Source organism: Pipistrellus kuhlii, unplaced genomic scaffold (assembly GCF_014108245.1).
Source record: "Pipistrellus kuhlii isolate mPipKuh1 unplaced genomic scaffold, mPipKuh1.p scaffold_m20_p_6, whole genome shotgun sequence".
NCBI classification, from domain to species: Eukaryota; Metazoa; Chordata; class Mammalia; order Chiroptera; family Vespertilionidae; genus Pipistrellus; species Pipistrellus kuhlii.
This window is the reverse complement of record NW_023425562.1, coordinates 43,373,829-43,388,336: the sequence shown is the minus strand read 5'-3', so window position 1 is coordinate 43,388,336 and position 14,508 is coordinate 43,373,829. Positions and strand designations below refer to the sequence as shown.

General features: G+C 39.2%; 1 protein-coding gene and 1 long non-coding RNA gene across 2 annotated transcripts; one reads left to right on the top strand and one right to left on the bottom strand.

Annotated features, from left to right (window-relative positions):
- The first annotated feature begins 2,140 nt into the window (after positions 1 to 2,140).
- Positions 2,141 to 5,759, top strand: LOC123651491. Its single transcript, XR_006740250.1, has 2 exons — positions 2,141 to 2,759; positions 5,342 to 5,759. It is a non-coding gene; the product is annotated as an uncharacterized LOC123651491 (long non-coding RNA).
- Positions 5,551 to 13,785, bottom strand: SERPINB3 (serpin family B member 3). Its single transcript, XM_036418299.2, has 8 exons — positions 13,714 to 13,785; positions 12,911 to 13,098; positions 12,028 to 12,084; positions 10,642 to 10,770; positions 10,208 to 10,325; positions 8,697 to 8,839; positions 8,229 to 8,384; positions 5,551 to 6,436 (listed from the first exon to the last, which is right to left on the bottom strand). Exons 2-8 carry the CDS (start codon positions 13,073 to 13,075, stop codon positions 6,032 to 6,034), a joined length of 1,173 nt encoding a protein of 390 aa, XP_036274192.1. The 5' UTR covers positions 13,076 to 13,098; positions 13,714 to 13,785; the 3' UTR covers positions 5,551 to 6,031.
- Positions 13,786 to 14,508: the final 723 nt, after the last annotated feature.

Genomic DNA, 14,508 nt, shown 5'->3' with positions numbered 1-14,508 from the left:
TGTCCTTACCTCAATGACTTAATCACCCTGGAAACTTTATGCCACATTCATATGTGGGTATTTTTCTGATCCTCTGTTCTACTGATCTAAATGTTTATTATATGTCAATATCTCCCCATCCCTGAACACATTCCTTCCTGGGATTTGATTTGTCTAATAATATAACCACTCAGGCTTCCATATGACTAGTATTGGCATGGTATGCTTTTTTTCTATCTTCCAATTTAATTTAGATGTGTCCTTATACTTAAAGTGAGTTTTAATTTTTAGATTAAATTGATTGGGGGTGACATTGGGTAATAAGATTATATAGATTACAAATGTACAATTTTATGATAGATCATCTGAATATTGCATTAAAAACAGACATTACATAGTGGCATGTTGTGATCATCCCATGGAGATAGAATGGAGTCCCCCTATTCCCACACAAAAAATTGGTTGACATTGAGACTGATAATATCACACATGCACCAAGAAAGTATGAAGAGAATGATTACTTATGTAATGAGGCTTTTTGGGGAGAGCACTGTGTGGTCCCTGGCATAGGAGACCCGGGAGGGCTTTTATTGTGATTAGGATTTGGGTTTGGGTGAGGGTTCCTGTGCCTGGTTAAGCTGTGATTGCTTGGTTTGCACCTCCTGCAGGTGCCAAGGGAGGGAGCTCAAGGGCTTTCTTGCCAGCTGTCCTAAACAGGCTCTCTTGAACACCCTAGAACCTGTGTGGTGAAGACTGGGTACAAATTCCCTCTGTATCTGAGGCTCCCATGGGTTCTATACCCTAGTGCTACACAGACATAGCCTTCAGCATTTGTCTGGAGCCCTGTCTTCCTCCCATGTTCTGCCCTAGGCAAGTCAGTGCTGGTGTCCTGTCTCTTCTTGAAGGTACTTGTCTTTCCTTAGATTTCAGACTGGATGGTGGCCTTATAACTTTCTGATGGCCTTAAGAATTTGTGTATTATCCAGATTTTTATCTTTTATCTCCCTCCTGACCCCTCATCCAATCATGGTGGAGCAGCACTCTTTCCAGCTTTTTCCATCACAGCAGAAACTGGAAGACTGTGTGATTATGGGTGATTCATGTCCTCTAGGCTCCTGAGTCAGGTCAGGCCCAGGAAGCTTCCTGCTGCTAACCCAGAGTGCCCGGCCCCATGCCAATTATTTCCGGATAAATTGTGCTATTTTCTGTATTGAGGGAGAGGCTCTTTCCTGTGAGAAATGTATTTCCGCTGATACTCTCTGAAATATGCTGTTCCTGAGCCCTCTTACCAATGTCTTTGCTTTTCTCCCTACTTGCTCCAGGGCCTACTGCTCAACCTCAGCTGTTTTCACCATTTGCAGTTGTCAGGGAGGAACAAATCTTCCTCTACTCTCAAGGTTCTTATAGCTGGTTTAATAATCAAATAGACATAAAGCAGACTAGCAAATAACCAAATTTGATACATACATACCTATAGGATCCATTTGTAGGCCAATCAGAGACCCCACATGCAGGAGAGGTTCAGAGACAGAAAGGGAGCATGGGTGTGTAAGACATCTTGAGCAAGAGTTGAGGTGGAGTGACTTGGGAGCTTTAAAGAGTCATTGTAGAATGATAAAACAGATGTTTAGTAAGGAGGAAAATTGTCATGTTCTACAGGCAGGTCAAAAATGCTAACTCTGATAATCTCCCATTATGGGCAAGGCTCCTAATCCAAATTCTTCCAGGTAGTCAAGGGAGGGCAAAAGTTTCTCCTGAGCCTGCGATTAATGTCCTTAGCTCATAACAATCCACATATCACAGAAGAAAATTTTGGAGTGACTATTTCTGAACCTCCACACAGCCTTTATATGAATTATAAGACCAGGAATTATACCTACTTCCTAACTTAACTGAGAAAGAAATTTACAGAGACCTTATTCTTCTTCTCCTTCTCCTTCTCCTTCTCCTTCTCCTCCTTCTCCTTCTCCTTCTCCTTCTCCTTCTCCTTCTCCTTCTCCTTCTCCTTCTCCTTCTCCTTCTCCTTCTCCTTCTCCTTCTCCTTCTCCTCCTCCTCCTCCTCCTCCTCCTCCTCCTCCTCCTCCTCCTCCTCCTCCTCCTCCTCCTTCTCCTCTTCTTCCTTCTCCTTCTCCTTGTCCTCCTCGTCCTCCTCCTCCTCTATTTCATCTTCTTGCTTATAGAGGAAGAAAAGAGGAAAGACACTGATATACAGAGCCATTTTCATGCTGGGAATCTCATTTTAATTTTTTCTTTTCCTTCATTGAACAAGCAGGTTTTTCATGTTCAACTTGATTTGTGAACTTAAGCAACAGGAAGGAGTTCCCAGGTATTAGAAGACATAATTTATGGTATGATTACTTTTATGAATCAATACATTGACATCCTGAATTTGAAATATATAAATTAGACACTTCTGGGTTTGTGACATTTTCTGCCTCTCCCAAACTATCCCACCAAATGCAGTCTTCCTAGAGTGAGATTTGTTCACACTAACTACTGTATCTACATTTTCTGTTTGACCACTCACTGCAGTCATCTTTGGACACTTAGCATCTAGATCAATGTCTGAAAATTCAAGAGCTCAAAAAATCTGACTAGTTTAATGTTCCTGCACATTATAGGCAATGTTCTATCCACCAACTTATTGGAGGAGCAAGGAGTCAGCATCTAACAACAAGTTATCAATGAAGAATATGAAAGTGGAAATGTTTAATGCCCACATATCTGTTAGGCATGAACTTCAGTGTAGTTAGTATTGGGCTTGTTGATGGCAGTCAAGGGTGAGTGTGTCTGGGAATGAATACCCCCCAGGCCTGTGCTGTCAATGATCTGGGAGGATAACAGATGAGTGTCTGAGTGGCAATGTGATACGTAACATTAAGTTTATCAAACCATGCTGGGAAGGAAGCAAAATGAAGAGTGACAGGTCTGACCCTAACTATTTTGGTTCAGTGGATAGAGCACCAGCTCTTGGACTGAAGGATCCTGGGTTAGATTCTGTTCAAGGGCACATACCTCAGTTGTAGGCTCAATCCCCAGTGGGGCATGCAGGAGGCAACTGTTCCATAATTCTCTCTCATCACTGATGCTTCTATCTCTCCCTTCCTCTCTGTAAAATCAATAAAATGTATAAATAAAAAAAGGTGACAAGTCTGGAGTCAGGAATCAATATTATCTATCCCAGTTCTGCCCTGACCTAACTGATCCCAAGGATGGCAATTAATTTTGTTTCAATTATTTTTATTTTATTGCTTAAATATAGAGAATTGTAAAAAGGATCTCTACTAACACTTCTAACGTTACATTGGTGACTACTTATGTGATAGTCCACTATATATCTAATTTTAATGGAAAATAATCCAGACATACAGAGGGAATTAAGGTCAACCACTTTAGCAACAAAAGTGGTTCATGTCAATTTTGTTCATGTCCATTTCTAAATCTTCCTCCTATGTGCCAGCTTCAGGGTCAGACAAAAAGAATATAAATCTGGGCTTTGGAAATCGTTTTATGGGGTACGGTAGTTAAGTTCACCTTTCTGAGCTTCCATTTCTTCATTTTAAAAATTGATTTTATAAGAGTTTCTACTTTATTGAGTTGTCGTGAGGATAAATAGACTATGTGCTCATTAAAGAAACTGTAACAGGGTATGCATCCAGTTGATGTTGCCTGCCATTTTCCTTGCCATTAACATCAAATCACCACTCTCACTGCCCTCATCATTATCATTATCAACATCACCAGTAGCAATAATAGCATCCTTTAACTTCGCTTGGAAACCTAATCATGGCCATCCTGTCCTTAGCCACGATATTAAAATCTGAGTTCTTATTTCATCATTTCTAAAGTATTAGTGGATTACAGGTGAGAGAGACATTTTTGACAATGTTTGATTTATACTTCCATGACAGTATTTGGAAGCCAGTGTTCCAGGAAGCTGTACACCAAGGTGTCTATTAATCCCATAAAGCATGATCAAAAGTTCTGACTCACTAAGCTTACTCCAACTAATCCCTGTGATTTGACAATATTTAGTTCTGATCCTGTGTTTGTTATGTGTTCTGCATCTCCAGGCAAATTTTCTCTCATTGCCACACCTCAAACTTTTCACTGCAAGAGGTGTGGGCAGAATAACTGGTTCTAAAATTAACATCCTTTCCATGCCTTTCTCTGGGGGTCAGCATAAAGTCCCAGTACCTCTGAGCACTGGTCTAACTGCTGTATTTATGCAGATGTGTATTTGGAGGGTGAGGTATTGAGATAGAAAGGATGACCTTCCTGGCAACACCATTTGTGCAATCTGGAACATGCTCTGGAGATCAAGAGTTTAATGCTATGATGGGCTTCATCAGTCCTGGGATGCAGAGCTCCAGGTTCCTCTGCAGTAGCTGCCTTGGTATTGCTTTCAAGGTCATTGGCATGCAACCCCTGGAATAAACATGACTGCAGGGAGTTGAAATGCAGACATCTCTCTACTTGTCATATGTAATTTATCATGAATGAATTTCACTTGAGTCTGATCACTAACTTAGAGCATATTAAAAAAAATACAAGCTTTTAAAAATTATTGTTAGACATAAAATATAGGTTAAGAAATCCTTTTTAGAAAGGAAACAAATGCATTCTTAGTCTTCAATGAAACATGAATCTTCTTAGGCAACATTTTGGAGTATGAGTGTTTTTGGTTTCCAACCATTAGGGTACATAATTATCAGGAACAGAGATTATAAAGTCTTAGATGTTAATATTCTAAAAGGCCAGGGCCTGGCTCTGGGTTTCTATGCTCTGGGATGGCCCTACCCTCTGGGGAATGACACACACAGAGCCACTTGGGAGGGCAGAACCTTAGTGAATTCTGGCTTCTGGGTCTACTACAAAAAGTCTTCCTGAATTTCTGAGTTTGCCTCATTTGTGAGATCTTTAGGTTTTATGGATTTATAGTTTTATGACTGCCCACTAGATATTTTCTGAGTAATTTTAGGTGCTTACATGTGTTTATTACATTCATACTGTTACTGTATTTCCAGACATTGAATAAACCCTTGACCATCAACATGAGGGCATTTTGTTCCAAATGTTGGTCTGCTTGTATGCTGAATTTGGTCCCTCTATTCTGGTCATCAGGATGCTAGATTTGTTTATTTATTTTTGTCATATCTGAGAACCTGCTGCCTTAGCCAGCATGGAACATAGCAGGTGCAGAATAATTGTTAAATGACTATATTACACTACTCACAGTGAGGCAACCTTGGATTTTTTATAATGTCTTTTATAATATAAATACAAATGAGTTCTTATGGAAGAAACATTAGGCTCCTGAGTGACTTAAAGGGATTGAGTCAATCCTTCATTCGTCACATAGTTGCTGACCCCTGTGTGTGCTCCAGGTGTACAACACAGATAATTCTGACAGAGCCCCATTCTGATGGAGCCGACAAGATTAAACATTGAGGGTTTTCCCCAAAAGGGGATAATCTCATTTCATAAGGGAAGAAGGTATGTATCCTTTCGTTTCAACATCAGCAGTTTGTGAGGCTTGGCTTTCATCCTTGACTAAGGAAAAGCAACAAGTAATATGAACAAATAACCATTTTATTGATAATGTATTTCATAAAATAAAAATGTAGACTTGTAAGGAAAAAATAGCACATGATATAATTCTTAGTAGACAATGAACACAATTTAACATTGGATTGAAATGTTACAGCAGATGTAAATAAATTTCAGTAAATGTAGGTGTAAGGCTAATACATTTGAATAGTAGATATAATTTTTGAAGCAGCAAATGTGGTATTTCACATTTAGATTGTAGAGTGTTGAAATATCTTCTTACCTTTCCTTGAACATTTTAGCCCAAAGGTAGCATTATCTCGGGGAAATAATCTACATGTGTTTGTAGAAAGAAAGAGACAAACATGCTCTTTCGCACATTACGTTCTTAGTGATGACTATGAGATTGGAAAGGAAAGCTAAAGAGAACCCATTTCTTGCAATCAAAGTATTAGAACAACTCCGTCACCCTCCCCTTAATGCAGCAGCATGCTAACTGCATCTAAGGGGACGAGACTCTGCCAAAGAAGAGAATGCTGTTTGTCTTGTTGTGCTTGATGAGGAACAGGAAGGGGTGATCACAATGGAACATTTCATAAACTGGTGCTGATGTGACAGAAATTACTGCGCCGGTAGCAGCTGCAGCCTCTGTACCCTCCTCTGTCACCTCCACAAAGGACTTGTGTAGGATTTTCGATAGCACGAGACCCCGGCTCCCTGTCATGCCTGAGAAGTCAGCATCCTGTGGACTGAAGGCATCCACCATCCCCAGGGCTGTCAGTGTGTCCTGGAGGTCATAGCTTTCTTCCACTTTGAACCGAGGTAACTGCACATTCACATGTCTCATGCTCATATTCTTTGAGCTCGTCCACTCTATTAATTTCTCTGCAGTGAGTTTGTCTTCAAGCTATAACAATGGGAAAAATAATAAATGATATGATTCTCAGTGGACATTGAAAACAATTGTACATTGAATTAAAATGTTCCAGCAAATATAAATACAGGAGATTCAGTTAATATATATTTTATAATATATAGTAATATATAAGTACATATTACATATAATATACCAAGTCTTCTATATTATATGTAAAACAATAGAACCATTAAATAAAATTATTTTATAAAAGATGAATTACATATCTCCATTCTTAACTGCCTGTCCTCTGCATGTTTACATTTTAAATAGTTCTCTTCCAGTAAATGATTTTTGGACATAATTTTTTTATAATTTATAGCATCCAACTTATTTTTTATACTTTTTTTGTTGCTTGACCTATTTGTAAACATTTCCATATAGCTATATATTTCTTTAATCAAGTTTTAATTGTTATATACTGCCATTAAAATGATAGTCAACATATATATCTTTTCATAATTAATATTTTAAAAGTATTTACTGTTCTTCAGCCCCTAAGCTAAACTACTGTCAATTCAAAGCTGCACCATTGTTCCTTGTTTTGAAATGCTCATTATTTTTAGGCAGTTTGGTCCAAAAGCTTTTGCCTTGCTTAGACTAATTAGCAGAGGATATATTCCAGGATTGGGGCTCCTAATGTCATTTAAAAAATATTTTTTTTTATTGATTTTTCACAGAGAGGTAGGGAGAGAGATAGAGAGCTAGAAACGTCGATGAGAGAGAAACATCGACCAGCTGCCTCTTGCACACCCCCTACAGGGGATGTGCCCGCAACCAATGTTCATGCCCTTGACAGGAATCGAATCTGGGACCTTCTAGTCAGCAGACTGACGCTTTACCACTGAGCCAAACCGGTTTCGGCTCCTAATGTCATTTAGACTCATAAGGAGGACTGTTGCGTGGGAGGAAAGAGACAGTAAAAGTTATCCCATATCCCACCAGGCTACTTTCCTGGGAGCTTCCCCTGCTAGTGTTGCCACAGTATATATTTTTATTGTGGTAAGCTCACTGCAACTCCAGCAGCATCCTTGACTATTATATACAGGAATTGCAGATGCCATTTTTGGAATGTCCTCAATATGTCAGGTATTGTTATTGATATTTTTTACACATTATCTTTAATTATTATAACAATACTAAGAGGAAATTTTCTCTTTTTTTTTTCTCTCATAGGAATGAGAGTCCAAATGACTTAGAGCTCTTAGGAATAGACTACTTCTAAACTGAAAAGTAAAAAATAAAAATGTCTATTTGTCTACTGTCCACAAACCCACTGTGAGTCAGTATGCAAAAACGGTGTTGCAATTTGCTTGCGTGTGTTTATGGGTGAACCTGCATATTTTTTCCATGTATCACCTACATCAAAGTCTTAGTTTTTTTGGTCTTCAAGTGAATAAACTGGAATATATCTGAGGTTCCTATGGTTGCAAAATAGTCCATGTGTGTGCCAAGGTATAAGTATTTTTCCTGAACTGACATTTATGGTTTTATCAGAATGTTAATGAGACCTGTGATCCTAAAAACTTCTATATATTTTTCCATATCACTCACACATGATACTTAAGATATTATTTATTTTTTGGAACAAGGCATTCTGCTAGGTTCTCCTTAATACCTCTCCTTCAGGCTGTATGCAGAGAAGAGACAAAGTATCTATTCTTAAACCCCTTCAGACATCACCCATGGGCTGTGAGCACTGCTTCCATAAATAGCCCACACAAGAGTTGTACTACAAGGAAAATGGACAATAGAAAGAAGAATTGGAGATACAAGGTTTTACCTGCTGAAGACCATCAATTTCATTTGGCAGCAACAACACCATGCTCAGATCTTTGCCTTTGTATGGTATTTCAAGGATCTTGGCTTGCATATCCTCCAGTGATGTGAACTTGAACTTATCTCTTTGTTCCATCATTTGCACAAATTTGCTTGTATCCTGCAGTAAATTAGTGTGGCAAACAAATGCCAAGAGAGGCATAAATTAAAAAAAAATAATAAAAGAATAATATTATTGAGTAGCAAGCACATTCTCTTTCTAAGAGATAATCTGGGACATTTATGAATTAGAGAGAAGAGTTTCTTTAAGGGTTCCTAACTAAATAAATTAAAAAATAAAAATAAAACAAGAAAGTGCAGCTATGAGAAATTCTATTCTTTACATGCAGTTCTACATTAATCAAATATGTGTTGAAATGGAACATTCTATGTCTAGCTACATTGCATTATATAAGAATATAATAGACAATACCTTATTCAGCCAAAATTCCTTCTGCTTAGTTCTTTTTGGATCAAATCTTTCATTCCACTGCCCCTTGAAATAGATAGCATTCACCAGAACCATAATGGTGGTGCTGTCAAGAGAGCCTTCGGGAAAGAGATTCTTGATTTTTTCTGTAAAAGAAAGAAAAACAAAGGTCTATCATGAAAGGTACAAATGGCTTGTCTGGAAGATGCTTTGAAAATTAAAGTGATCATTAGTTATTTGTACAAGTCACAACTTTAGTGATTCCATGACCAAATAGTTGACAAGGTGCAACCTTTCTCATAGCACCAGCCTGATGGAGTTTCCCCCATGGAAAAGTCACCCCTTGTAATTAGGAAGGTGCCCAGGTTCTCCTAGGGTGACTAGTCATCTCACACTGAATACTGATGAACTGATTTTATTTACTCTTTCAACAAATGCATTTCCTCCCTTTGTGCCTCCCTCCCTCCTGACTTTCTCTCCTCCTTCCCTCCCTCTGTCCTTTCCTTTCCTTTCCTTTCCTTTCCTTTCCTTTCCTTTCCTTTCCTTTCCTTTCCTTTCCTTTCCTTTCCTCTCCTCCTCCTTTCCTCCTCCTTTCCTTTCCTCCTCCTTTCCTCCTCCTTTCCTTTCCTTTCCTTTCCCTTTCCTTTTCCTTTCCTTTCCTTTCCTTTCCTTTCCTTTCCTTTCCTTTCCTTTCCTTTCCTTTCCTTCCCTTTCCTTCCCTTCCCTTCCCTTCCCTTCCCTTCCCTTCCCTTCCCTTCCCTTCCCTTCCCTTCCCTTCCCTTCCCTTCCCTTCCCTTCCTTCCTTCCTTCCTTCCTTCCTTCCTTCCTTCCTTCCTTCTTTTATTGTTTTCTTTTCTTTCAAATTTAGGCTCATGACTCAGGGAAATAGGGCCTGATGTTCTTTAGAGCTAATGTCACAAGCTCTATAATCTGAAGCACAAGCTCTATGTCATCAGCTGATATTCCCTGGGGTGTCCTCCTCTTCATTCCACACTTTGAGTTGCTGTTGGTTTAGTCTGGACTGCAGTGAGGAGGGAGAAGATGGCTCATAGGATGGAGACTTTGTTGAACTTTGTACTGTGGTGAAGGAAGAAGCTGTGGGGATGACCAAGTGGGGCAGGCAGGTGGCAAGACGGGGGATTTACAGGAAAGTTGTTTCCCAGTTAACCAAGGTTAAGGGATCCCTTTCTCATCTTTTCTCTTAGGGATCACAATCCAGAAGTTAAGTTTCTGATTTAAAGTAAAAGATGTGAACCCACGATGGGGTCTGAGCAGAGAGTTGGGGTCCACAAAGATGACATCAGTCTCCAGCTGCGTTTTCATGATTCCTCTTGGGCTCCCCTTGTTTCTGTCCACATTTACTTGGACCATGCCACCATCTGCAGTGCCCTCCCCCAGACTCTCTTTTGACTCCTCTCACTCCCTTATCCTGGTTTCTCACACAGTGTTAGCACAGGTTCATGCACAGTGGGGACTCAGGGTGATTTTTCATGGGTAACCCTCTCATATTATACCATTCGTTTGGCTTTCCACCCAGGAATTAATCATCTTTCGGTTTTCTTCTGCAGCATTCACAAAATCAGCAGATTCCACACTGGCTAGGTAGAATTTCTTAACATTATCCAGGTATTCCTTTGATGTGGGAAGGAAGAAAGGAGGAATCAGGAGTGATTTCTCAGTAACTATGCATTCCCAAGTTAAATTATGTTTTATCATGACCAACTATAGTACATCAGCTCACCCCTAAACCCACACTTTACTGGTGGTTTGTCAGGCTCAGAGACACTCCAGTGGACAGAACTGTGGTGAGGAATCCTGACTGACATACCATGAATAAATGACCCCCAGGTGGGTCAGCCAAGCTCTTGTGACTCACTTTTCCCAATTTGATCACTGAGGATAGAGGGCCAGGAGGCAGGAGACAGGTGTGGCAGACTGTGAAACTCACCTGAAGAAACTGAAACTTCTTTTCTCCATAGAGCCGGTTGGCAAGGCTTAGCTCATAGGCATCAGTGGGTTTATTTAACTCAGTCAGAAGCTTTTGAAATTGCTCGTGCACGTTTCCAGACTTTTCAACCTTCAAACATTAAAAGTGAGCTCACTGAATTCTCTGTCATGTAAATACTAAACCATGTACTTAAGTCTGTAACATTTGGCAACTCCATAGATGACTTTTGTTGTTATTCTCTAATATCTGGTGTATTTTTACCTCAAATATTCTTCATAATCCTTCCATTGAATCTTCCAGAAACTTTTTTTCTTTCTGCTTTAACATACTCCAGTTTTTTCTCTTGTGAACTACAGAGGCAGCACCATTTCAGTATTGGGCTGTCTTTTGATTGGTTCAGTGGTTAAGCTTAGCTCTCCAGCTAAACTTAAGCTCCTTAAGGACTAGACTGTATGTCATTTCTAACAGCCACCAATGGCATGAGTATGTTGAACTTGTATGTTTTAATATTCTGTGACACAAAGCCCTGTTATACTCCTCGGCAGTATTATTCCTAAGACCCATGGGCTGTGATTTATGCTTTTTACTCATAATGATCATACTTGAAGAGTGGAAACAGTGTGTGCCTGATACATTCCTAAGGGCTTTACATCTGTATCTCTAAGTCTTTAGTTTAATTTAAATGAAAACAAGAGGCTCAGAGAGTTAAACAACTCCCCTAAGTAGACAATGTCACAGAGCCAATTTTTGAAATGAGGCTTGCCTGAATCAGAGCCTTCCACTTGCTAGCTCAGAGTTTTGGACTTTTAAGGCTATAAATCCTATATCTCATACAATCATTTCCCATAATATACTTAGTTGTATGCTTATTTTTCATAATCCATTTGTGAGTTAATTAAAGTTATATGATTTAACAATGTTATTATGATTACTAGAATTATTATTATCCTATAATAGTAATAACACATTATTTTTATCAAGGTTCCAATAATCCAGGCACTATTTCAATGTTTTGAATATATAATCATGAATAGAGGCAGATCTTTTATTGCCCTAGTTTATAAGGATCAGGTCATTGTAGCTCAGAGCAGTTGTATTTTGCCCACAGTTACAATGTGTGAATAGGAGAGCAGAAATTTGAAGCTAGCTTTTTGGTTCTAGTACCCAAGCTCTTACTCACAATGCTGATCTCCTCTCAGGAAAACAAAAATATGAACTAAATAAGTATGTAATATGAAATAAAAAACAACACTGTTTGTCTAGCCTATTTTGCCTAAGATTTCTCCTAAAAAATGGACTTTTCACAGTTTATGTGAAATTCTCAGTTCACAAGGACCCTCTTGGATTTTTGATGCTCCTTCTAGTCCCAAGTGCTGTGTGACTCACCTGGGATGTTGTGGCTCCTCCTTTTGTGTTCTCTATGAGCTCATTAAAACGAAGAGCCTAGAAGGGACAAGAAGTGGAACAAGAAAACTTTACTCAAAAGATATGTCTAGCCGAGACCGGTTTGGCTCAATGGATAGAGCATCGGCTTGGGGACTGAGGGGTCCCGGGTTCGATTCCGGTCAAGGGCATGTACCTTGGTTGCGGGCATATCCCCGGTGGGGGCTGTGCAAGAGGCAGCTGATCTATGACTCTCTCTCATTGATGTTTCTGACTCTATCTCTCTCCCTTCCTCTCTGTACAAAATCAATAAAATAAAAAAAGTAAATAAAAAAATAAAAATCTGTCTACAGCAGAGGACATTAAGAGAAAAACACACACACACACACACACAAAAAAAAAGAATGGAAGGACAAAAGTAAATCTAACACCCCCCACGCCCCCAAACAAAACAAAATAAAGCAAAACAAAACAAAACAAAAACAAAAAAAACCCCAAAAATCCAAACCAAAGCAAAACAAAGAAAAAAGAATAAAGAACACTTTAGAGTTTGCTCCTTGAGAAAACACAGCCAAGCTGGGTTGTAAAAGAATCCAATTCTTATTCATTCATTGCTGAGGACACATGTGATAATGTTTCCCATGGATTTAAGTCAATGCATCACTTCTACCAATAATTCTCCATTTAAGCCTCTGGTTGGTGGGCAATGGTAGGGGTTCATTCCAGCTACTAGAGGAAGTGTAGGCATACGGAAGCAGTTTGGCCAGTCATGTGAATACTTGCTTCTCCTGTGCTACCCACGGGGACAGCCAGCTGTGATCAACTGCATACACACCAACAAAGGGATCAGCCCAAACTAGTCAAAGTAAAGAAAGCTGACACCTACCTTCTGGATTTCTGATGCAGTGTGTTTTTGGGACCCTAAGTAAGTCATGGCTAAGGCTGATGTGATACTAAGCGGGGAATAGAAGATATTTTCCTTCGATGATTTCCTGAACAGTTGGAACAGATCATATGCAAAGTGGGTATTTGCTTCACTGAGTGAATTCATGGTGTCGGTATGATCTGGAACTCCTGGAAAAGCAGCAGATTCATTATATAATGACTTTAACAAACAGAAGGTTACTGTATAATCAATTATTCTTAAAGTAACAACTTGTATTTGGGTTTTAGGATTCTGGCAACTCAAGTGTTTCTTGTGGGTTTTTTTTTTGTGTGTGTTGTTGTTTTTTTAACTTTTCAAGCCTTCTATAGAGTACATGTATTAATTTATAATTAGAAGACAAGTACAATTATTATTTTAAGAGTTTTATGAGAAAGTAAGAGGACATCTTTATCTTTCCCTTGCAACTGGCTGGACTAGGTCTGTGTAGAAAAAACTTTATAACAGATGCCAAGACCATGGTCCATGTGGATAACATCCAGCCAGCTCTCCTGAGGCATCTCTGCCTTTTCCTTCAAGGCTATGTAGTTGCCTCTCTTCACAAGTGCTCCTAAGAGAGTTGTTCTTTACTGGGAAATAAATTTGATAAAGGAAAAATCAAGATGAAGCAGTATTTGAATTTTGCCCTGACAGAATAAGTAAAATCCCCTCATACAGAAAACAATGCATGCATGTTAGAAAACACATAATTGCTATTATTACACAAAGGATTTATGTTGTTAAATGGGAGCAGATGAATCACTTACCTGTGTTCCTGGAGGAAGCAGGTGGTCAGGGAGCCTGTAAGTCTATGTGTGGTGAATGGTGAGATCCTAAATATATACCTCTCCTGCCCCGCCTTCCTATAGTTGCAACTTCAAGTAATTCAACATTTGATTTCTCAACCCTTACCTGCAGAGGGCATGAAATATTTATTGGTAAAGACAGGAAAGTTGCCATATTCCTCGACCTTTTCCCCCTTTACCGCAGTTGTAGCCATCATTGGGCCATAGGTCATGCATGCAGTTGCCTTACTAATATCAATGAGAATAAAGTAAAAATCCAAGATTCCTCACATTCCTCCAGATACAACCACCCATAACTAACACTTAAAAAGTATTTCTACTCTTGACAGTGAATTGTCTTTACAGTCCACTTCAAACACCAAGCAACCAAAAACTTACATTTGCAAATGGAAGTTGTGAAAGGGCTTGTGTATCCTACCACTTCCCTTAATGCTTATACCACATAAACAGGAAAACAGCTTGACTTATGACCAGGTGTTGAACAATATGGGGAGACAGGAATCATCAACAATTGATACAAATGACCATTTGCATGGCAGTATTTTGCATGGCAGCATTCTAACTATGAAATAAAACAAATCATTTGAGCAGCCAGGATCATGACACTTCTCTGTCAATCTGCCCTTTAGTATGCCAGCTTCAGATCATGGGCTGGAGAATAGAATTAATGGCCTGTAAGAAAAACTGAGAAAAAGGGGTTCATTGAATGCCATGGTTAATTTTGGTAATATCGGAGCCTTAATCTCTTAGTGGGCA